The sequence below is a fragment of the Pinus tabuliformis genome, chromosome Q, assembly GCF_031772625.1.
Source record: "Pinus tabuliformis cultivar Carrire ecotype Pingquan chromosome Q, CPIR1, whole genome shotgun sequence".
NCBI lineage: Eukaryota > Viridiplantae > Streptophyta > Pinopsida > Pinales > Pinaceae > Pinus > Pinus tabuliformis.
In genome coordinates this window covers 1,345,551,179-1,345,577,485 of record NC_142296.1, presented here as the reverse complement: position 1 = coordinate 1,345,577,485, position 26,307 = coordinate 1,345,551,179, and the positions used below count along the sequence as shown (strand labels likewise).

The window sequence follows — 26,307 nt, the reverse complement described above, 5'->3', positions numbered from 1 at the left end:
AAGGCAAAATATGACGTAAGGCAAGTAATTAATAGCCTTCCAACCAACATACAGGAAAAATGAGTAGGCTAAAGTAAGGTAACAAATATGACATGATTCCAAAGTACAAACTCTCAAAATTTGACTTTACTCCTCTAACTATAAGTTTGTACAAACCAACACAACATTGAGATAAAAGAAAAAGGGCTTCTAGATCCCAAACCATGCTACTTTCCTATGATATATCATAATGAAAATATATGATAATAGGACTCACACAACCATTCCAACTCACATGGCTATTAAACCCTAAGATTCAACTTAACTCTCAATGATGAGACCCATGCAGAGTTGGCATCTAGGGTCTCAAGAGAGATCACATCGAATCTATAGGTAGGCCCCTTCTAGCAAAACCTATCAAAGGGTCATCTCTTCAAAATAGAGGGACTTTTCCCGAGACAAATCCATCTCCTTCGACTAGCTTTCTATGCCAAAGTTTCTTTCATGTTGCCTCAATTAGTAGGAGAGCTTCCCATCTTCAAGAGGACTCCCTCTCTCCTTCATCCAATTACAAGCATTTGGAGCACTAATACCCTTCTACTTAGCTCCAAAGCATTGCATTTCTTCTCAATTTGAAAAGTTCCATCGATTGTGGCATCTCCAAGAGGTTGAGACTAAGAATCATTTCATCTTTCGTTGCCCATTTAGTATGATATCCGCGAGAGATTTGACTGCTTGTTCTAATGGATCCAGAGTCCAGACTCTATCCAACTTCTTCCAATATGCAGACTAGATCATGTTCAATGAATTATTTCCTTCTTTGTGGTGCTCCCGTCAACTAAAGAGACCAAGATGAAGATTGACAACAACAGTGCCTTTGACTACAGATCAATGCAGGAATAAGGGACCATCCCCTTTCCCTAGATACCTTAGAGGCATCGCCAAACCAAATCCCTTACCAACAAGAAAATGAGATCACCTAGATATCAACGATAGATTGCTTCTATTTAGCAACACAATAGCAGGTTCAAATTTTCGTCAAGAACTTCCTCAAGGCACCATTGTAATTTAAATTTCCTCCAATCAACATCAGGTGTTAGAAGAAAGAGAAATAGTGGTCCATGACCTTGTCCATGGATCCCTCCCCTCTTTACATCTCCCTCCCAATGTGGTTGCCCACATATGTGATCAAGGGCTCTTCAAGTTTAACATATAGAACTCATGTCTTACTTTCCTTCTTGTTCTATAAATGGGAAACATTTTGCCCCTTCTGCTTTGTATCGACATCATTGTACTCAATGGTCCAAATGACCTACCTTTTTGGTCACTTATTGAAAATTAATATATTTATCTTATCTTTTCACATTGGGATGATTATGCTCATAATTTTTTAAGGGTAGCATTGCTTTATGCTTTTATGAAGTGTGGCCTTCGCACTCTCAGGTTATATCAACCATCATTAATGTATTTTCCGTATAATTATTCAATTTAAATATAGAAAATAAGAAATTCAACATGTAGCTTGTGGTTAGAGGGAATATAACCCACAAAAAGTTGTAAAAATAATTAAACATGAAAAGTATATACCATTATTCATGGTTCAAGAAAAGCATTATCAAATAAAGGATTGTACATTTTGAGTCTCGCATGCAAGCAACGTCTTTAATGTAATAGTCGCTCATGCACCTAGAGAGAAATTAAGAGAGCTTGGTTGTGCATAAAACAAGTCTAAATAATCAGAATAATACCAATCAGATTAATACCATACTGAGTTAAAACTTAGATGCTTTCGTTGAAGCTTTCAATGGATTACCACAAAGGCAAAAGGCAATGTTAAGACGAGTAACAAAGGTGGAACCAAAGTTGTTAGACAATCATCTTGGGAGTCAACACTAGGGCTATAGACTTTCTAAGTTCAAAGTAAATAGCCACAAACATTATTCCCATATGCAAGATTCAATGTCCAAAGGATTAAACACACATGCTCCAATGCTTCTATTATCATGACATACTTCTATCATCAAGGATTATTCAACGTTGCCATTGGATTAAGGAAGGTGATTACTTATCGATTTATTTGTTTCCATCATACTTTAGATCCGCTTTTGCTACTCATTAATAAGTATCCCTCTATGAAGGGAAAAAAAATGAAATGGCTCTAACATTTCGAGATACTCATCTCAATAAACATTAAAACTATGAAACAATATGCCAACTAGTATAAGATTTATGTGTGTGTATAAGATTTTTTTACTTTTATAGAAGAATATTTATCATGCATAGGAGATGTTTAGTTCAATAGTAGACTTTGTAACCATTATTTCTTGTATGATTGATCATGCCTTGAAATGTCTTAATAGTTTGATCCTAGGGTAATAGGGTGAGCGGCCATAGTCTAATGCACAATTCCCCAATAGGAAATCGAAGTAATGATGGGTATTTATTACTCTTTAGTTTGATTTTGTATTAGCATGTTATAATTGACAATATTGTTATTATAATCAAAAAATAAAATAGTTCTTTTCTTCATAACATTATTTACTTCTATTTTCAAAACCTGACTAAGAATCCAATAGAAATATATTTCCACAATTTGTGGTGGCTAGGGATTAACATCTTCTAAGAATTGACAGGTCCAATTGGTGCATTCCTTTAAACAAATTTATGAGACTTGAACATTGTATGAATGCTCATATAAAAGAATGGTGTTTTTATGTGCATGGAACGATGAGGCTTCAAACTGGGTTTATTGACCTTCGTTGGGATTGGCTAATCCATGATGTAAACAAATAAACCAAGTAGCAATCACCTCCCTTGATCCCATGAAAACATTGAATAATCCTTGATATATCTTACCAATAGAGATAAACAGCCAAAGCTCAAACCGAATAATGGAGGGCGAAAAGACATATCCTTGCCACACCATGCAATTACTAAGAGAGTGGTCCTATAAATTGCTCATTTGATGAAGGGTGTCAAAAGAAACAACCCATATAGAAATGAAGAATGTAGTCATCGACTTGCTCAACAGTCAAAAAAACATGTCAATGACCTACTCATCAAATGGAGAAGGGCGAGAAGACATGCATGCCTTGCTGCTTAACCACTAGTATAGTAGTACTAACAAACTAACCATCTAAATATAGTGTCAAAAGAAACATATCCTATACAGGAATGACGAATGCACCCACCGATCAACTCATTTGTATAAGCAACTATCATATACCTACTCGTCAAATGAAGGAGGGTGGAAAGATACACCCTTGTCAAATTGTCCATCTTATGGGACAGTGGTACTAAAATGGCCACTTAAAGAGTAAGAGTGAGAAGATCCAGCTCAATATATTTGAAAGAGCCTAAAAACAACCAAGCACACCTAAATGCAAGTGGTGTGTGAGTTTAAGGATATCCAACACAAGTGCACCTAAGAGAGAACAATCAATAATAGAGCTTGAATATAAGATGAGTGGGTTTATAAATACTGAGCTACTCAACTATGGGTTTATAAATACTCAACTACTCGACGAACAAAAATGCAAGTGGGAGTTGGTGTGTGTACCAACTTGAAAAGATGGTTGATAGTAGCCTAAGTAAATAATTGAGAGGGTTAATGAGTATCCATTAACATACCCTTTAGAGTTTTCAACATACCATACATGTTAATTTTCCTTAACCCCAAATAGTGGCAAGTTATTTCTTAGTAAAACACTTGTAAATTAATTTATTGCAGATTACTAAATAAATGCACTAGTAGGATTTTAACAAGTAAATGAAATATAAAACATAAGTAAAATTAGCACCAATCTCATAAGCATGCACTCAAATAAATTATGCCCTTTAAATCTATTGTTTCACTAATTGAAATCTTCAACATAAAGGGTTGCCTTACTGGCAAAATGGGACTCTAAGGAACTGGAAGGAGCCACTCACTCCTCCCCTCTAGAGGGTTGACTTTCTAAACTAGAAGTCTTTGCATGTTACTCTCCCTTTGAAGCCTACCGCTCCTTTTCCTCTATCATGGCTAGTGGCAACTCATGAGACTCTTCCCAGATGCCAAGTTGTCCTCAGACTTAACATCTATGTTCACAATTGTCTTTTGTTACTTTGGTATAAAGATCATGTAAGCTTTTGAGATCTTGTTGTATCCATCAAATATCCCTTCCTCCCCTGAAAGCTCTAGCTTGGTCCTCTTCTCCACAAGGACATGGATGTATATTGGACAAACAAAGCTCCTCAAATGTCCTAGCTCTAACTTCACCCTAGTGAGTGCCTCCTCTAGAGTCTTGTCCCCCAATATCTTGTGAGGACTCATTTTCTACACATATACTACCACGTTGCAAACCTCTACCCAAAGAAACATAGACAAAGCCTAGCCTTGACAGAACTGATGTTGCACTGATTCTTTCTCTTCGCAACCCCATTTGTTGAGGGTTATATGAGACTGTCATCTGCCTCTTAATCCTTGCCTCTTTGCAAAAATCCTTTAATCAATTGCAAGTGTACTCATTACCATCATTTGACCTCAAGACCTTGATCTTCTTGCCTATCTAGTTCTCCATTTGGGCTTTCAACTCCCAAAAGCGATTAAAGACCGCATCCTTGGTCTTCATGAAGAAGAAAAAGGCTTCCTTGGAATAGCCATCAATAAATGTGATATAATATAGTGCTCCCTGCATTAATACCATTGATGTTTATCCACACACATATAAATGAATGAGATCCAAGATCCCTTTGGACCTATTCTTGCTACTTAGAAAAGAAACCTTGGCATTCTTGCAAGGATGCACACTCTAAACACGCCCTACTACTCGATACCGAAGTCTAGGAGACCAATGACAATCTCCCCCAAGATCGGCAGTGCCATGTAGTGCAGGTACCCAAAATCCTACGCCACAACCCACATAGATTATCACCCTCATGTGCCAAAGCCTGAATAGGTTTACCCTTCAACCAATATAAGTTTCCCTCTATAACCTTGATGGCCATTGTTGTGTTTGGGCTAGTATTCTCTAGACAAATAAGCACCTTCCCATTCCTAAACATGACCTCATATCCTCTGACCTCCATTATTGAGACTAAAAGTAAGTTCTTCTTCAATCCTAGTACAAACAACACGTCCTTGGTATCCAAAACGTTCTTGCTTACTCAAGCTAGAACTTAATGGTTTCGTCTCTTTTCATTGCATACTTGGAATCATCACCAAGCTCCACATAAATCCCCAAGTATTTCTCCATCAAATTGCTAAACAACTCCCATGCTTTTATCATATGGCATGATGTACCATTGTCCAAGCACCAAGCACTCCTAGCAATGGTGTTAATAGGCACAGAAGAGGACAATGAAAATTTCTTCCCACACTTTGTTGAAACTCATCAAATTGTACCTCTATTGATGTCATTGTTTGTTGTAACTTCCCCTTCCCCTTCCCATTCTTCTCTAAACACTATGATGCATAGTGCCCATTCTTGTGGCAAAAGAAACACTTGAGCTTGCTCAAGTCTTTCTTCTTCCCTAGCTAAGAGGTTCCCCCCTCATTGTTACCCTTAGAACCCTTCCCTTTTCCCTTCTTGATCTAATTGTTCTCCCCTTCGTCCCTTTACCTACTAGTTTAGACACCCCTCGAGCTTCTTCATGGATGCAATAATCCCAAAGCCTCTCCCCATTTGGGAAGTTTTTCCCCAGTGTGAACTCCCTTGACAAGTGGTTCCCATAACCTGGTGAGACCATTCAATACTACATTTACAAGTTCTACATCCCCCACTTTCTCTCCAATCGCTGCAAGTTGATCACATAATTAGGTGATCCTCATGAAGTAGCTAGTAATGTTATCGAACCTTGACATCTAGACAAATCTAAGCGTGTTCCTCAAAATCATTTTTCTAATCAAGTTGTCACTTTGAAACAAATCCACTATAACTTTGACTATCCCTCTAGTTGACTACTTATCTACCAGTGAGGGATCAAATGATCCTTCACAACATCCATTATCACTTTTCAGGATTTGATGTCCTCTTTATGAGTCGCCTTCAATGTTGCATCTATCATTGATAGAACAACCATTTCTACAATCTCCCAAAGGCCATGCTCCTTCAAAATCAAAGTCACCCTCACCTTCCAGGAGAAGAAGTTAGATGCTCCATCCAACCGATCTTCAAACTTAAGACTAGTTATTTCCATTAATTGATCTGATATTTTTAGCATTATGCTAACCCCTTCTAGCACCCACAAGAATAAATACGCTATTGGTTTATATAATTGCTAAGATTTTGTAGATTTGTTGGAAGTACTACAAATTCTTGTAGATTTGTGTTTTGGTCCTTTAAAACATCCAGAATTTATGACCTCCACCAATCCCATTTATAGTTCATATATGTGGAACCTAGAAATCAGCCTCCATCGAAGTGTAAGCATTGATACCATGTTAAATTTCCTTAACCCTAGCTACTAGCAAGTTATTTCCTAGTAAATCACTTGTAAATTAATTTGCAAACTATTGAAAAAATGCATTGTTGGGATTTTAAAGGGTAAATAAAATATAAAACAGCAAAAGCAAAAAAATTAGCACCAACCTCATACACTTCCACACATCTAGGCACTGAGACCTATGCCAAACTACCTGTCCAACGCTACTATCATTAACAATACCTACTATAAACACTAATCTGAATTTGCGAGTAAAACACAATTGTTATCATTGAAGAGTTGCCCAACTAATATCAAATATAACTATAATGTGTCATTAAGATATACTTATATGTAAATTACCTCCTCAAAAACCAATCCCACCATCAACCCAAGCAATAAGAACTCGCCACCATGTGCCAAGTCTAAATAGCATTAACAAACCATCAACGCCTAATAGTGGGCCAACCAACCAATCCATCCTATAATCTACACACAAAACATCTCTCATAAGTACCCCAAATGGATTTTGGAGAAATCCATTTTGTGCATTAACCGAACCTATCATTTGATGTAGCATTATGTTTCTTGAGATGAAAGCAATGGAAAAATCACCCTGTGATGATTTTTCTAAGGACTACTCCTTGTTATAAGATACCCTTGTATGACTTGGCAAGGTTTCACACAATATAACATTCCAAAAAAGAGTAGTTGCCTTTGAACTTTTGCTACTCTTTTCAATAATAGTTGTGGCTACTAGTGCAAGTATTATATAATACAGTTCTAGTCATAATGCTTACAACATTAGTGAGATCTTATTCTAAATATAAAGCACAAATCAATCCTACCATCTATGAATAATGAAAACTACTAGTAGTCAAATCATTTTGTAATATGTTGTTGTATGGTGGTATTCTACCATACATACCTTTCACATTAAATTAAATTTTGGTTTTTGAACCTCGTATTCTAATTTTAACTTTTAGTCGGTCAACCAAGAAACCAATCGATATAACTACATAAGTGAACTTTGCAAATCAACAACAAGGTGAACTATAAGTGTTGGTAGGGACTATGGACTTTGAAGAGCAATGAGCAAGATAAAGGTCGCAATTTATGTCAACAAATAAGTCAACATAGAGAGAGAATTCAAGGTCGTATGCCTTGTCACATCATCAAAGTAAATAGGACAATCACCCAAGTCATTATTCAAACAAAGATTGCAACCCTCCCCTTCAGGATTGAAACCATATTTGGTTTGGTCTCCCTTCTACACTAGGTTTAGGGCCATGCTAACTCTTTCACCAACAAAAATCACCACCCTTATCTTGATTAAGGGTCTTCAAAGGACATAGCCACTACCAACACTTCAAGTCAACATGTTGGTTTGTGAAGGTTATATATCTACTTCAATTGGCAAGTATCTCGATGGATCAGCTCACCCTTTCAAATATTCCTCTTAATGCCCGAAGTCAACTCTTACCAACCAAGTAGGAGTTGAATGAGATCATTAAAAAGGACATCTTCAACTAGTTTATTCATGCTACCTATGTTGTTATACCATGGGGGTTAGCCTTGTATGCAAAGCACTTCATGGACTTGAAGGATAGCGTTATTATTTAACCGCCCTTGCATGCTTAAGCAATAGATACATGCTATTAGGAATCCTCTCACAAAACAGTTGCAGATGGGTTTTAAATGACTGTGAACTGAGACTAATCCTCCTATTACATAGGGATATGTTATTTGCCAATACTACTATCATGAAACTAAGAAGAGAACTTTATAATGTCCTAGGGTAATTTTTTTGCAGTAGGGCTTCTTATTCAAGCTAAGGTTTCCAACAAAAAATCAACAGAATTTTATCCATCCATACAATAGAAGAAATTCCTTCATATATTTTTTTACAAGTCATTCAACAACAATAATAGGCATACATGAATAACCGTATCAACAATAATATGGCATTCATCAGTTCCACAATAAATAGGCTTGATTGTCTCACAAACCAAGAATGTACATAGCCAATACTTCAATTCAATACTATTTGCAAGCATAAATAACTAGATCTGTTGCTAACCAATTGTAGGGTGGGGTCAACTCCACCAAAACTAGACAAAGATTAGATAGGTTGGGATCACCTACACTGAAGGGATATAAAACCCTCAAAGCCTCAACTCAAGAAAACATAAATGTCAAATCCAAATTGATGATGATAAATGACTCCAACTCTACTTTATTTATAAATTTCCCCATATGGTTTCTCTAATGTGAGGTGTTGCAAGTGCAACCCCCAATTTGGGCTTTTTTCCCAGCAATTTACCCAATGTTGTCGTAAACATTAGATAATTGGGGTTTCCCCCTTTATCAAGACTATAGCCACGGGTTTGGATAGGTTATTCTGTCCTCCCGTGAGCAAATAATCCACTGGGGGCATTACATACTCCATTTTTCAATGCTCCATGTATCACAAAATCAAAGGCCAATTGCATTACCTTTTTAAGGGGTCTCAAAACTCTCTCTCCAACTTCTAATTTACAAACAAGAGATGCCTAGCCCTATACTTGAGTAAGGCACTCAACCTTAGATCCCAATCACTCTAGCAACCCCCATCAAAACTAGACAACTCCAAAGCAATTACCTCTTTCTTTCCTACACTACCAACAAGCATTGTCACCAAGGGGCAAGCAAACATCAACACTTCATTAACTACTGGATTTGCAAGACCATGGGAGGCTATCCAAGCCAAGTGAACAAAGCCTTTATAGGGGTGTCGTACCAAATCCTAGGATAGTTCACATGACACCAACAAAGAGGACCTTTTCTCCCAATCTTGAAATAAGGCTACTTCTTCAAATAAGGAGACATCTCAAACCAAATTCACCAAATCTTCTAGAGCCTTCGGTCAATCATCCATCATGTACTTCTTCACTACAAAATTAGATGTTAGACAAGGGACTTCGAGTGTAGTTTTGTTTCGTGTTTATGGGTTCTTGATAGTACATGCACACTTCTATATTCCAATTCTTGTCAATTTCATGGTCTTCGATCATTTATATATTTGGCATAACATAGTTTAGATTTAATTCATGCTTTTATACAAGTGACCTTCACACTCCCACTTCTATCCCACACTAGTATACTTAGCATTGCCTTTGACCTATTTGTGGTTAGTAGTTGGACATTAATAAATTTATCTCAAGTTCATCATTGCTCACACTAGAAACTATGTTCCACCAAGACGACGCAGGTGCGTTGTGGTAGTACCCTCAAATTTTTAGGCAAATTAGGGGGGGGGGGGGCGCAAGGGAACGTTAGGGTATATATATGAAATTCAAATTCATATTCAATAATGAAAGCATAAATATATGGATCCATACATAATTGAATCAAATAATGAAATACATTGATCCATATTAATAACTCGTGCCGATACATACATCATTCATGGTCTTCATTCATCCATACACCATGGGATTCGATTAATGAAATACAGTGATCCATATTCATCATTCATCATTCTACAATCTACATTGATTTAAAAATTAAATTCATCATTCATCTTCATGATTATAAATTGATTTAAAGTTTAAATTCATCATTCTAGAATGTAATTAGTACTACAGATACTGAAGTTTAAACAAACTATAGTAGATACTGAAGTCTAATGACTAGAATAGTAAATTGATATAACTCAAACTCAAAACAGGTGCTTCTAGGCGTCCCCCCTCACATGCCATCCTTTCGAGAACAGATGCACAAAAGCACCACTTTTAGGGAAACGCATCCCCCACACTAGGGAAAGGTTCCCCACTGTATCTTCCCAAAGGGGTGCACCCTACCCTGGGGGATGCGTCCCCATGGAACACTGACTAGAAATCATGTTTAAATGCAAATCTAGTAGTTACTCACAAATCTGCAAAGGCCAAAATCACTTGATTCTTAAGGATAGATTCAAAATCAAGCAGAGAACAAGAAACACACTGATCCGTTATCAGAAAACAAACTTGCAATTACATACATCATCAGAGAACCAACTAGCAGCTACACACATCATCAAAGAACAAAGTTTCACTTACTCAGGAGATCCAAGTCAGTTTAGATAAAATAAAAATAAAAATGAAAGAAAGAAAAAATCAAGGACACAATGTCTAGTTAAAAAGAGCAGCAAAATACTGATATATTGTCACAGAACATCAATATCAAGTCAAATCTTCCGGTTCATTTGAAAATAATTTGAAGAAAAATCAAAAACTTGAATACAAAAGCTTACCTTGATGCAACCCGAACATTATACTCCTTGCCAGGATGATAAAATTCTGCAAGGCCCCAATCTATGAGACGAAGTTTCCTCTGCTCATGGTCTATCATGACATTGTGTGGCTTAACATCACGATGCATGATTCCCTGAGAGTGACAGTAATCTAAAGCCTGCAAGCAACAAAACCATATCTGAAATGACAAGATTTTCCAGGAAAAAACAAACAAATATTGCATTTAAAAATACAGTCAAAAATTCAAAAGACCTCCAACTGATTGATAAGCATCCATCCATAACCTGATACCATAAGAATTTCTAAGAAAGAACACAAAGATAGTATTTAAAAAAACAGTGATATATTTGCAAGTGATCCAACTAATTAACTATCATCCATTCCACCAACTTTTTATCAAAAGGTGCTATACAGATATGTGTCAGCTGGCTATAGAAATCCATTTAAAGTAAATGGGAGACTAAATGGCCCTGAAAAAGGATTCCTCCGAAAAAAAAATCCCAAAAATAGATATTCAGAATTAGGAACTAAAATGACTGAAAGACAACTCTTAATTCTGGACAGAACTAAGACCAGTACAAAAGTACTTATCCATGCAATCAATCAGCCTTGTAGATCTCATAACAGTGCAGCATCAATTATGAGAACTCGACGAAAAAAAAAATGGAGCAACATTGAAGAAACTGAATTTAGAATCCAGATTCTTCCAAGCAATATGACAGTGAAACCCATGGGAGCTTCTTGAAGAGAAGCACATGCGTCAGGGAAATTTGGCGAAAAAAGCAACTTAACTAAGAGAATTGAAATATGAAATTTATGGCCAAGATATTTCCATCCTCCCATCTAATGAGCTTTCTGACACAGGATTAGCTAGGATCCATTTACAAGAAGCTTGGGTAGACATCTATAGGAAATGTCAAGTAACAAGTAAAGAGCAGAATACTTCACTGAAACTTCCCCAGGAAATCCTATCAAATTCATAAAGAAACTTCCAAACTTCAACGAAATAGAGGCCAAAACTGTATAAAAACAGTGAGAAGCTACAGCAAAATAGTTTCTCTGAAATTTCCATAAATTGAGGCCCCTGCAAGAACAGAGGTAATGAAATTTCCAAGTCCTAAATAGTTTCAAAGAATGAAAACCAGTCCCAAAGTGACTGGAATAGTCAAATGGTCATGGGACTATCAATGAATTGGATACCAATAAAGAGGTCAAAATAAACCAAGAATAGCATGATGCAACAGTTTGCGGAAAATCACCAGTGACAGCACTAGCAGCATGATCAGGCCATTAGCTTACACAGCAAGTACAGGTAATGAAGGTTATATAACACAACCTCCAGCTGAGATGTGATGGTAGCATCAGCCCAGGTCCTCTCACCACTCGTGGTGATATACATGCTGCTGGCAGCAGGGCTCAACCTAGCTCTACATTCATGCCTATCTCAACCAAGGCTTCTGAAGATGATTGTCTACAGATCACTTCCCATCATCGCAAAATCAGGCCTAAGAGAATCTCAACCAAGGCTTCTGAAGATGATTGTCTACAGATCACTTCCCATCATCGCAAAATCAGGCCTAAGAGAAACAAAGTAACTCCTCTAATTCCATATACACTCAGCATTCACGTTATTGTTTTAGTTAGTCTTGCCACTGGACTACAGCCTCAGACCTCTGGAGGCTGTTTACCTATTAGCCGAGAGCTGTTTGGTCCTTAGCTTATCTGCCTGAAGAATCTGGCCACTCTCTGCTTGCTTTACCCTCTGCTGGCTTTGCCTATCTCCTGGCCTGCCTACCCTCCTGCTTCATTGGAAAGCTGGTTGACCATTCTTATATGGAAGAGCCCTGATATGTGGAAAGCCCAAGTTCTGCAGGATAAGGGAAATCAGGATCCTTCCCTGATGGGCAAATCTAAAGACAACTGCAGGCCAGAGGAAGTGCAAAACTCTTCTTGAATTGGACAGAGATGACTCCAGAAAGAATGATTCAGAAGATGGGGCTTCTGAAAGAGATATCCCATCTGCCTTGAAAGATTAAAACAAACAGAAGCTTCTCAACCTTCACCCACTCTGACTCTGATGCTGCCTTATCTGAGGTGGTAAGGTGAATGATGAAGCCTAGTCTGCTACTAAGGGTAATAAAATTGAGGACCCTCCCATCTCAAGACTTTCCCATGTAGGATTCCATGAACACTAGAAGTAGGTGCACTCTTTTCAGGAACACCTTAGACATGGTGTGGTATATTTGTTCCTTCATTGCCTTTAGAATTGGCACTTGAAAATTCCACAAACCAATCACAGATTTACTGGCCTATCTGAAAGGAACCCTCAGTTCACACTCCAAGGAACTACTTGACAGAATCGGGAACTTAGTCAGATAAAAGGCCTTCTGCTCAAAACGCTGTAAGAAAAGGATGGTTCCATCCGTGAAACCAAAGCCAGAGATGATGACCAGTAATCCTCCAGCTTCTTTTTGTGAAAGGATAGTTTTGGTCCTTTTGGAGATTCTTTATCTGGCTATGCCTGTAGATTAGGTTTACACTTTTTATCTCGCTCATGGTGTATTTCTGGTTTCTTATCTCTTTCTTTAATGCCATAAAATATATAGCCAGGGTCTTCTTTCTTTATGGTCCTTAATCCCTGTATTCATGCAGTGGAGATTTTGGAGGACACCTGTATCTCTTGTCTGCTCAAGCATTTTGTGAACTTCTGTATTTACCCCTTTAAAAATATATAAAATTTCTGCTACTAATCAAAAGATAAATAAAAAAAGGCAAGAAGAAAAAGATATGCCATCGGCTGAGATCTTTAATGGAAAAAACCTCAAAATTCCTGCAAGCATGTTAGATCCACCAAAAGATAAAGTAACAAAAGTTGTTATAAAGAAGCGATCATACACCAGAGCAGCACAAAGATTGTTTCTTTTATTGTTTCTTAAAAAGAAGGTATGACCTGTAATCAATAAAGAGCGTGGGACTGTAGTGATCTAGGGCAATTTTGCTTTCTACAGCTTCTTATTTTGCCTGGGGTTTTCCATGTGCAATTAGGGTTTGCAACAGATCAATAGCTCACAATACAAGTATAGCCAATATTGTTCCAACAATACACAGTTCAATTAATACAACAGTCATCAACACATACCGTAGACTATAAATTAATCCAGAACAGAATCCAAAATCTGGTGATGAACAACGATACTTGTTGGCAGTATTACGTAATTTAAAAACAGGCTTAGTTCCAATAAAAGTTCAACAACCAGTGGAATTCCCAATGTAGAATGCCAAGGTAATTTTCCGTCTAGGGTTTCTTAGATCCCTTTCTGTTTAGAGGGAAAAGACAGAGGCTTGTTTCAGGGCAGATATATCTTTCAAATTGATGCTATTCTAACATAGGCAACCATATAATTCCACAATACACATCCTTTAATAAATAATTCAAACAATACAGTGCAAATCTACCCATTCAGTAATTCAGCCCATACAATCATAACTGGATTCAATCGTTCAGATCAGTTCCATCAGTCCCAACGTAATTTCAAACAAATTAAGACAGAGTTCAACTAACACTGAGCCCACTTAAGGATAATTGCACTATTCTATCAAATGCGATTTTGACCAGAGCCACTACAGGTAACCATCAAGAAGAGGACACAATACGTCTTATATAGATGAACTCTGCCTCTGTTCAGAACTTCACCATAGGACCTACAGCACTTGTGAATATTCGACTTGACAAGCATCTCACTGACAAACTTTGCTGGATCACAGGATGTTGTCACGGTTCTGTCCAAACTCAGTCGCAAAGTTTACCCTGGGAGATTATGTCCCGTATAGAATTCAACAAGACTTGCTCGATCTGCTCGTATAACCTTCTATTCAGAGAATTATCATGACCTCTTTCCAGTCAATGTTGCATGTATTCACTCAACAGCTGTTACACTCTGACTCAGTGCAAACGATATTTTTTTTGTGGTCACAGATGTTTCCAATTTCTCAGAAATTTCTGCCCACTGGCCTTAAGGTACAAAGATAGGTTCCTCAAGCATGAAACACGCACAGATCACAACCTCAAACAATTTCGCTCGTTTCAAGATTCTCCCTTTGTTCCATCTTAATTAGTGTCAGATCCTTGCCTTTGCCCTTGTTCTTAGGAAACCCGACCTCCAAATGACTGCATCCTGCTTCAGAAATTTAGGGATCTGATCCTGTTGATTTAGACAGATTCACAGGGCCACAAACTATGTCAATCTGCCTAGGGTTTCCACAGGGTCTTGATGTTCATTCAGATGCACGATTTTTCCTGTGGCCAGAACAAGGAAACAAGGAGAAAAAGGGAGAAGAACTTCACTGCTACCTCAAATAAATGATTCCTGTGCCAGAACAAACATAAGAAAGAAAGAAAGAATAATTGACCAACTAGGGTGGAATCTTTCCTTGAGGGGCTCTCCTTAATTAATTGAGTAAATAAAATTCACATCAAACCCCAACTTCAGATTTCTTTGCCCAACTGCCCCACAACTTGCGTAGACATTGGGGATTTTATGGTTTTCCCCTTTATCAATGACTATAGCCTACAGGGATTGATAGGCTACTTTGTCCCTTGTACCATTAATTTCTCAGGAACATTACAGGGACTCTTCAGTGAAACAAAGGTAAAAACCATGTCAAAACAGACAAATTACAGGAAATAATTCTCAGAAATCTCCACAAAAAGAGAACCCTGTGAGAATAACGATAATGAAATTTCCAAGTCCTGGGTTTTTCAAAGGAATGCAAACCAGTCCCAAGGAGATAGGAAATAGTTTACTGGTCAACGATCACTTGGGTATTTATGATGTCTATAAGTAGATAATGCTTAGATGTGAGATCAGTCAAATATGGTTCAACAATTACAATTTAATGATGATTGACAAGGCATTTGGAAGCACATTACGGAATAGTGTCAAAGCCCCAACAAAATTAATAAGTACATGAATACCAATTAAGACGTCAAAACACCAATTATTAAAATGTTGGTGAAGGGCAAGAGGAAAAAAGATCTGTCTGTGTCTGAGATGTTAAGGCCAAAGTTAAATTATAAAGTGGCAAGAAATGTTATGAAGGAGCAATCAGATACCAGATCAGAGAATGATGATTTGTTATTGATTCTTTTGTCTTTCTTAAAAGTAAATAATCATCTGTATTATGCACAGGAACACAAGCTAATAGCCTTATGAAATTATGTGTACAGCTAGAGCATTGTATTTTCACATTTAAACTTGATGAACTCTATTTGTTCCCACTAGAAAATTTTATATTTTCCAAAAAGGGAAAAGAATTAAATGTCGCATCTCTTGGAAGTAGATAACTAATGCATGGGAGTTTTCAAAATAATTCTTACCATCTCCACATATCAAATTATATAAGCCTTGCTTACACTCCAAATCCATCTGAACTTGCAAATAACATATTGAATGCCCAATCTATTCAGCAATAAACATAAAAATACATAAAAGCCTATAATGCAGAACTAACCTTTAAAAGCTCATAAATATAGTATCGAATATCATAATCCGATAATGTCGGATAAAGGACTTTGAAATCTGTGTTGTTTACATATTCAAAAATCAAGCTAGGAGTTTTAGATTGCTGGTCCCGAACTATATCAAGCAGCTTCACAATATTTGGACCTCCACAAAGGTTCTGCAATATTTTGATCTCTCTCTTGATCTGCAGCAACAACAGAAAATATCATTAAAGTTGAATAGTTAATACTCTTCTTGAAACTACTCTAAAATACTTCGGCAAATTGATTGCAAAGTGAAATCAAATATGCTGATTAAGTGTCTACTTCGTAGCACAATGTAATTCAAATCAAAGTAAATCTAGACAACATAGCAGCAGGACTGTAGAACAGAGAACAGAAAATACAGTCTGAATTGCCTAGAACCCAAAATTTGTAGAAACCAATCATATTAATATTGTCCCACATGACACGCTTCAAGATTCCATACACATATTACTCCATTACAAATTCAATTTGTAGTAAAAATGCTGATAACCATCAAATGTAGCATCCACAAAAACCTTAGTAGTACAATAAGCATCACAACATACAACACAAGTATATCTATTTTTGTCAAGAAATTTAAGTCACTCTAGACCTGACAAAACAAATCAATAAATCATTAAATATTTTCATCATATTGTTCATGGGACATGTACATATGCATGCACAACTAGTGAAAAGAAAAACAAAATTTATATATTCTAGTATCAAATAGAAATATTGAAAGTAATTAAAAAATCTTGGTATCCAAAACACATACTACACACTGACAGACTACAGTTGCCTAATTTTTGAAAGAATGCTAAAGCATTTCTGAGGGCAGTTGTGTAACACCAGTATGTCTTTCACTAGAACTATTCCCAGGCAGTTACACAGCACTGCTCTCTGAAGTAAATCTCTGGCTGGAGATTGTCTTTCACTTTGGACCTCAATCTACTTCAGATAAACAATCTATCTTTAATAATGAGTTAAGCAAGCACTACATGGAAGTACATTTTAATTTCCTGCAAAAACTGAGGGTTGCAATGGGGGTTCTATGAAACCATACATACAACTGCAGAAGCTGCTACTGCAATATCAGAGTTATTGTTGGAAGTATGAAAGTTATTGATAGAAGTATGAAAATTCATAGGGGAAAGAAACAATTAAACATTCAGAAAATCCATCCATGTGTTGATGATATGGGGATATAGAAGTATCTCGAGCTAGGGCTAATTTGCAGACAACCCTAATTGCTAAACATCGTATAATAATCTAAGTTGTTTTAAAAAACTTAGTTCATCTATAATTGTAAGTTGTAACAACAAAACTTATTTAAATTCTACTTTCGCTGTGGCTAAAAAATGAACTTGTACAAAAACATAGTTGATAAATAAAAAGAATAAAAGGAGAGATGGTAATCACCTTCTTCTTCTTGACAGGTTTCAAGATCTTAATAATGCATCGCTCATTGTTAATGCTATTGACACCCTCAAAAACCTCACTGTACTTGCCCCTGCCCACTTTTCGCACAACCTCATAGTCTTCCTGATCACTGCATTGCATTACAAACAAACCATTGCATGTTTCATTAAATCCTTCAGTAATTTCAAAACAAGTGTACTAAATACTGCAAACACCAGCAAGTCTTACAACCAAAATGATTAGTACAAAAACTAAATACCCCCGTTAATTTAATGCAAGGGTAAAAGCATCATCAGAATACTGAACATTCCAAGCATTAAAAAGCCCACAATGATAGAGATAAATCTGCTAGAAGAAGAATGGAGCTCTTCCACTAATTTGTTTTCGGTGAAATGTTTTCTCATGTTTTCGCATCAAGGCTTCTTGTTTTTACTGACTTCTAGTTCTTAGTACTCCTATAGCCTGCTTTGTATTGACATTATTGTACTCAGCAGTCCCATTGACCTACTTTTGTGGCCATTTGTTGGACATTAATAGAATTATCTTATCTATCTCACAATCTGTAAGCCTCCCTAAAATACTACAACCCATCCCTTTTAAACAGATATCTCTACTCTGATTTTATATACTGAGCCATGAAGAACAGCAAGCCTCCAAGCAGCTTTCTCTAATATCAGTAATTATGTGCATATAATAAAATACCTAACATTAGCTATCAAAAGTATTCCTTATTTAACGATACGACTAAGATTTAAGGGTGTATTCTCCTGTAAACTGTCTTTGTTCAAATATTTTGAAACTCCTGACTCTTAGAAAATTGCTTGGACCTTAAGGTCCAAAGGCTAACCACTGAACCTAAAAATATTTCCTCTATGAATGGAAATTTTGACCTTTGACTGGGCGCACAGGTTGCTTCTTCTAAAGGTGAAAAAGAAACTGTATACCTTTTATGATGCTGGTCTGCCCATCCAATACAATCAACAAGAAGATTTGATCAACTTCTTTTGTTGCCATACACCCAAGTCTGAATCATTTCTTGAACCCTTTCAACTCAAAAGTACTGTTATTTCTATTTTCTCACTGCACTTGACTCATGCAAATTGCACCTACCCTTTCATGAGGCCCTGCATACATATCTTGTTGACTGTGAAACCCTAGACAATCACAAAGTCCAAGATCAGCTTCTTATGAATTGTCATCCTTATATCCACTGATGTGGTGTCAACCTTATCCAATGATGAGTTGTCAATGAGAACTAGATCTAGAGGTGGTCAAATACATTTGTTGAGATGGAAAAGGACTTTTCTGCCAATCTTCTTATGTCATGTTACATTGCATAGTTTGACATGGTATCAAAGCTCTTATGGCCTTAAGGGCATGATAGCACCATCGTATTTGCATGGAAGGTTTGCAATTCGAAAGATGATGTTTGTGCATGGAACCATTCTTTAGACTTAAAGGCCTCATAGAAATTTTCTCTCCATGATAGTGATCTATGGGAAGTTTGAATTCATACTAGTAATCCTTGAGCTATTCTCAACATGATAGATCTACATACAAAGGTCAAAGAAAATCCAGCTTCTCAAGCATGCTAAAGAATCAACAACAAACACAAAATCTAAATCAACTTGGAGGTGCAATGATAAAAAAAAGCCATATAAATTCTTGTGGACAATCACCTCCTCTTATCCATTTCCAAGCATATGTGAGATCTACGCATCCAAATTAGTATGGGCTTTTATGCAAAGGTTGATATGAGTTGTATGCAAAGGCAAACCACATGCAGTATACATCGAGCTTATTAGCATATAACTACTTAAATCTAGATCTATGGTGTAATCCAAACAAGGATTATGATGCAGACTAACGGTCTCTTGCTAAAGGAGGCAATGGGCATATGTCCCTCTCAGATTTGCTTATTTTCAAAGTCCAGTGTTCAATGTTGATATTGTATAGATAGACTTACATTCTTTTATGAACTTTGCGGTGAATTTAGTCCACAAGTGTATAAATGTAGAAGCCGAGATACCTAATAGAATGTATATACGGAGAGATTTTGGAACCAAGAGAGAGAATCTAGGCTTGATCTATAAAGATTTGTGCATTTCCATTGCTAGAATTGACCTACCTTTTTTTATCATAATGTTCATGTATTTCAATAGTGGATACTTAAAATTAACATGCTAGCTTTAGTTTCTTATTTATGTGTCTATTGATTAAGTGATACACTATGGGTGTTGGTGTTGCTTTTGGAGTTCAAAGGATTTTTCCAAGCAAGATAGTGATTCGGTATATTGAAAGTATCCTACTCTCTAATCCATTACAAAATCAATAACTTTGAGATCACTAGACACGACGATGTATGATGCCTAAAGAGATTTGATTAAGTGATCCATGTCACACAAACTCGACAACCAACAACAATTCCTTGGATACATACTAGTAATAAGTACTACATACTCAAGTGGTGAGAACAATTGCATAGTCACAATCATACCATGGGCAAACTATCTGAATTGAATGGGAACACCCCCCTAGTTCATGCTAATCTCCTGTGCTGTGTGTGCCCAATAATGACAAGGCATTCCTATGTGGCATATAGAATGATACAAGCCTCATTAAGCAATGCAAGGTCAACATCATTCAAGAGATGGAATTGCCTATCAAATGTGGCCTCAATGCCTCCACCAGCACTTACTCTAATCCTGGTGGAAATAACACATTTTCAGTATCTCATCGACAATCCCTTCTAAGTTGATATCAATCGTCTCACAAGATCAAATCGACACCAGAGAGATCTACACCAAAGACTAATGATATGCATTACAAGCTAATCAATGGTAGCATCAATATCTTTGTGATATATCTATTCCCTCAACAAATCAATCTATTCCAAGTAGAGTGCAAAGCATGACATATGTCAAATTAAAGAAGTTTGAGTATAGATTTGGAAAAGAACATGGTGGATAATGAATATGCAATTGTCGTAGATTTGCCATGAAAACTTAAGCTTCAAACCAAAAAATGACGATGAGAACCCATCATGAGGAAAGAAGTCAAAGAGAACCCACATCAAAAAGTTCATTAGAAGGAAGGAACTTTGCCACGTTTAATGCTAAGGGAATCTTTTTTATTGTTTATGCCACATGATGAAAGGATGTGATGAGTAAAAAAGTTAATGTGAGTTGCAAAATTAGTGGTGCTTTGGAAGCTTGTGTTGATGGTCATTTTAAGCAACAATGTGTTGGCGCCATAATATAACTTTTTCAAAAGTTGAAAGGAGCTTAGAGGCCTTTCTAATCGAGGTACTAAAAAAATATTTGAATAACAATTTTTATTGAGCCAAGTGTGAGAATAGTTAAAAATCTTATTTTGTAAACGAAGCTTCAAATAAATATTTGATTTAAAGTTACATGCACAAACATAAAAAGTATAATTTGTACACCTTGTGCCAAGGTGGTTTTGGATAAAGGAAGGAAACCCTATGTTTTAGTAGACCACTAAAGGCTTATTCAGAATTACCTATTTCCTAGTTCAAAGGGCAATAACAATGTAAACATGCAAAACCTATAATAAGGTATCATTTTTTAGTGATGGGTGTATCCTAGACCTAGCCTAAAATCATAATAAGAGGGTCTAAGGTACACTTTGTACTTGTGAGTTGGTGGGTGATTTCTCTCGGATGCTTGATTTTGTGCCTAGCTAATGTTCACAGTCACAAGTTTTTCAACACCACTTATGGTGATTATAATTACCACTTGTAATTAAACAATCATAGTAATTCATGTAACGAGAGGGCACAAGGCTCCATTCCCCTCTTAGTGAGATCCCAACAATGACACCAAACTAAACCTCATTCCAACAAAAAATACATCGAGATCTTCCAAACCTCAGTGATGAGCCCTTCCTTTTGGACAACCACACAATATTCACCCAAGCTCCTTGCCACCCTATTCTTTCGGACAAACATCTATGTTGAGTTTTCTCGATTTGGCCTTAGATGTTAGGCAAGAGAGCTCTAGTGGTCCAGGACCGCCTCCCACGGCTAGTATCACAGGCTAGTGAGCCACTGATCTTCTACATCCTTACATTCGGTTTCATCTTTATTCTTTGGAGTTGGCATGTATTTAGAACCATTGAATTGAACAAATTATTGAATTATACAAATTTAGGGATAAGTCAATGAATCTAAATCATTGAATTGTACAGTGTACAATCGCAAACACTTTCAAAGTCAAAAACCAATTGTGACTATTGTCAAAAAGACCTACATGAAATTGAATAACAAGGTCATTGTTATCAAAGACAAATCATTGTAAAACTCACATTTGGGGTGTAACCAACACCATAAGGTTTTTGGAGACAAGTATAAACGTGTGACACAAGTGAACATAACAAATCCCAAATGGGTTAAAGAAGAAAGAGTTTGAAAAATGTTAATCAATGAACTACAAAACTCTTGACATGTATTGAATAATTAGGTTACTCATTTTCACAAGCAAATTGATTTGAAGGATAGATTGACTGAAACAATTCAACTAAAATTAATTAAAAAGGAGAAGTAAATTGTTAGGTCCCTATAATACTAGTGTATTCCCCTTACTGTTATTGTTAGTGTAACCCCCTATTGTTATTGTTGTGCCCATGTATCCCTCATGTTATTGTTGTGCCCCATAGAAACTCACTATTGTTATTGTTGTTCCCTTACATTATTATTGATATGTAGGCCCTAATTATATTGTGACTCCTTACTAATATTGGTGAACTTCGTGTACCAACAAATCTTGGTTCGCTATATTTTCAAAGATATGATTCAAGGAATTTAGGGTTTTGCAGGCTCCAAAATTTCATCTCAAACAGGTGACCTAGGGAAAATTGTCATGACTTTCTCTCTAAACATCGGATCTAAATTTCGTAATAAGTGGTTGAAAGTGCAGGGACTATATTTTTTCGTGTATCATTTTCAGGGCCAAAGGTCGAAACAATGACACATGACACTCCGTACAATTTCGCTCTACTAAACTAGTCTATAATCAAGTCATCATGGAAGATTGGACGTAACTCTTTCTTGAAGAATCCAATCTCAGTCTAACTTATGGGGTTGGAAAGAAGACTCAGAGGGCTACCACGGGAAGAAAGTTAAGACCTTGGAGATCCGAAATTACAAAGATACAACAATTTCAATATCAAGCTCCTAAAAAAACAAGAAAAAAGTGTGTATTCTTTAAAAATTTACATAACTTTTGTTTGAAAGATTAGTTTGAAGTGATTCAAAGAGCATATTGAAGCATAAGTATTGTTGTTTGATTTTGAAATGCCTCGAAACAAAAAAAAAAATAGATACACCTAGTAAGCAACCAAAAAGTTCTACCATGACACATGAAGAGGAAGAAATACAACATGATATATCAAAATTGCATGACCAAGGGCAACAAATTTCGCTCTCATAAAGAGTAACCAAAAATGAAATGGAAGTTGAGATGGATGGTTTGAAGAATGGTTTAAAATCAGACATGGAAGGTTTGAAAGATGTATTAAAAGCAAATATAGAAGGTTTAAATGAAGGTTTGACAAAGTTGCTACAATAAATGTTCCTAATGCTGAAAAGGTATTCCATAAAACTCATGATGAGAACAAAAGGAATGTTAATCATGATTTCAAAGAGTCTTAACTTTGGATTGAAGACCCACCACATCCCAAAAATCTATATAAGGAAGTTTGATGGCAAGGATCCAGTAGCATGGATACTACAGATGGAGCAATATTTTGATCTACATGATGTGCAACACACAAAAAGTACGCATTGCATCTCTATATTTAAAACCCAATCAGTCTGTATGGTATTGATGGCTTCATTCTCATAAACCACTTGTCACTTGGTCTATCACTCACAACTATAAAGATAGAAGTGTTGTTGCTCCTAACCTTCCACAACCTAGAAGGTTAACGCCACAACAATTCGAGGTAAAACGAAACAAAGGGCTTTGTTACAGTGGTGATAGCAAATACACTAAAAGTCATGAGTGTGTTGAGAATAAATTATTCTACATAGATTGTGACGAGGAGGAAAAAGAACAAGAAACATCAAAAGATGAGGATCTACACCAGAACCAACCCCAAAGAAAAAAGAAATGGATTCGACCATATTTTGTAATGCATTGGCAAGAATTACCACTCAACTCTCAAGATAGAAGGATATATCAAAAAGAAAAAAGTAATGGTGTTGATTGATTCGGGTAGTACCCATAATGTTATTCATTGTAAGATAGCCAAGGAATTGAAATGCTTCCTATATCCAGCACCTGAGTGTCAAGTGATGGTTTCAAATGGAGGAACTATAAATTTCTTTGGAAAGTGCCATAATATCAAGCTAACGATGGGGGAATATGTACTGAATAGTCCAATGCTTTCCATTCTAATGGGTGGTGTTGATGTTGTACTAGGAATCCAATGGTTACAATCCTTGGGGATGATAGTTTTTAATTTTCAAGAACTTTTCTTGAAATTTTTTTGGGAGGAAAGGAAGTTGAATTAAGGGGTATCTCAGGGAAACCAAGAAAGATAATCAGCTCTAATGGCATGACAAATCTTCTGAAGAAAGAACAATTATGCTCAATAGAGGTTCAAACATCGAAATCATTTATTTCTCAAGATCTCCAAAAAGTCTTGGATAATCATTCCAAGGCATTTGAGACTCCCAAAGGCCTCCCACCTATTTGTGATCATGATCATACTATTCATTTGATTCCAGGAAGTGTTCCTCCAAAAATCAGACCATACAGATATCCCTATACCCAAAAGAGTGAAATTGAACATATGGTTGCAGAAATGCTAGAGGCTAGTATAATTCAACCTAGTCAAAGTTCTTTCTCTGCTCCAGTAGTATTGGTGCACAATAAGGATGGATCATGGCGTATGTTTGGATTATAAAGATCTCAACAAGCTCACTATTAAAGATAAATTTCTCATTCTTGTCATTGATGAATGTTGGATAAATTACATGGAGCAACTTGCTTCACCAAGTTGGATCTTTGTTCAGAATATCATAAAATTAGAATGAAAACTAAAGACATTCTGAAAACAGCATTCAGAACTCATGAGAGCCATTAAGAATTGTTGGTCATGCTTTTTGGCCTTACTAATGCACCTTCCACATTTAAATGTTTGATAAATTCCATTTTCAAACCCTTCCTTAGAAAAATTGTGTTAGTATTTTTTGATGATATACTAATCTACAGCAATTCTTGGAAGGATCATGTGGACAAGGTGCTCAAATTATTGGAAGAGAAACCATTATATGCAAAAACCTCCAAATGTTTCTTTGGAGTACAAGAGATGGAATATTTGGGTCATATTGTACCTCATGAGGGTGTTAAGATAAACCCTGACAAAATTAAAGTCATTAAGGAATGGAAAATTCCCACAACCATAAAGAATCTTTGGAGATTTATCAAGTTAACAAGGTATTATCGCAAGTTTGTTAAGAAGTATGGGAGAATTGCAGCAACTCTAACAACATTACTGAAGAACGATGCATTTTATTGGACTCCAAAAGCAACTAAGACCTTTGAACATCTTAAAAAGGCAATGTGCCAAGCATCGGTCCTAGCTACGCTAGACTTCACAAAAACCTTTATTGTGGAATGTGATGCCTCAAGGAAATGAAATTGGTGTTGTTTTAATGCAAGAAGGAAGACCCAATGCTTTGAAAGTCACCCAATCAAAGGAAAGTATTTACACAAACTTGTTTATGAGAAGCAAATGTTGTCAATATTACATGCACTAAAGCAATAGTCTTACATATTTTTTGGAACAAAGATTATCTTCAGAAGAGCAGCAAAAATGGATCACAAAGATGTTGGGTTATGACTTTGAAATCATCTACAAAAAAGGGAAGCAAAATGTTGTTGCATATGCACTCTCAAAAAATGATGAGGATGTAGAAGCATTGCTTTGTGCCATTTCTATTATCCAACTTGATTGGATAACCAAAGCAAGGGATGAATGGAAGAATGACAAAGAGGTGTGGACACTCGTTCAAAAGTTGTAGCAAGATCCTAGTATATTTGATACATTTAGCTGGAAAAATGAATCATTATGGTACAAAGAATGTTTATATCTTTGTAAAAATTCCCAACTCAAGCAAAAGATTATTTTGGAATTACACACCTCCCCTGTAGGAGGGCACTCAAGATTTTTACAAACTTACCACATGGTCAAGAAGGATTTTTTTGGGGATGGCCTAAAATCTGATATTTAGAAGTTTGTGGCAGAATGTTTGGTTTGCCAACAAAATAAAGCTGAGAAAATTAAGACCCTAGGTCTATTACAACCTTTAGCCATTCCAAATCAGCATTGGGAGGAGGTCTCAATGGATTTTATCATAGGTTTACCCAAGTCTAAAGGAAAGAGTGTCATCACGGTGGTAGTTGATAGGCTTACCAAGTATGCACACTTTTGTGCATTATCTCATCCTTTTAAAGCCAGTAAAATTACTACTGCATTTATGGAAACAATTCAAAAGCTACATGGAAACCCAAAGATTATTGTAAGTGATAAAGATCCCATTTTCACTGGAAATTTTTGGACAAAATTGTTTTCTTGTCTTGGTACTCAATTAGCTCATAGCTCATCTTACCATCCTCAATCTGACGGGCAAACTAAGATAGTGAAAAAATGCGGTATATCGCTTCCTTCCATATT

The 26,307-nt window shown here is 36.4% G+C and overlaps 1 protein-coding gene across 1 annotated transcript in view; it reads right to left on the bottom strand.

The window, feature by feature from the left end:
• The window catches only part of LOC149224859 (casein kinase II subunit alpha-2), an 83,465-nt gene that overhangs the window by 39,169 nt on the left and 17,989 nt on the right, over positions 1–26,307 (bottom strand). The window contains exons 2-4 of the mRNA XM_089386306.1: positions 17,605–17,734; positions 16,167–16,361; positions 10,655–10,812 (exon numbers count right to left, since the gene is read on the bottom strand). Coding sequence (XP_089242432.1) covers positions 10,655–10,812; positions 16,167–16,361; positions 17,605–17,734 — 483 coding nt within the window. The remainder of the gene's footprint in view (positions 1–10,654; positions 10,813–16,166; positions 16,362–17,604; positions 17,735–26,307) is intronic.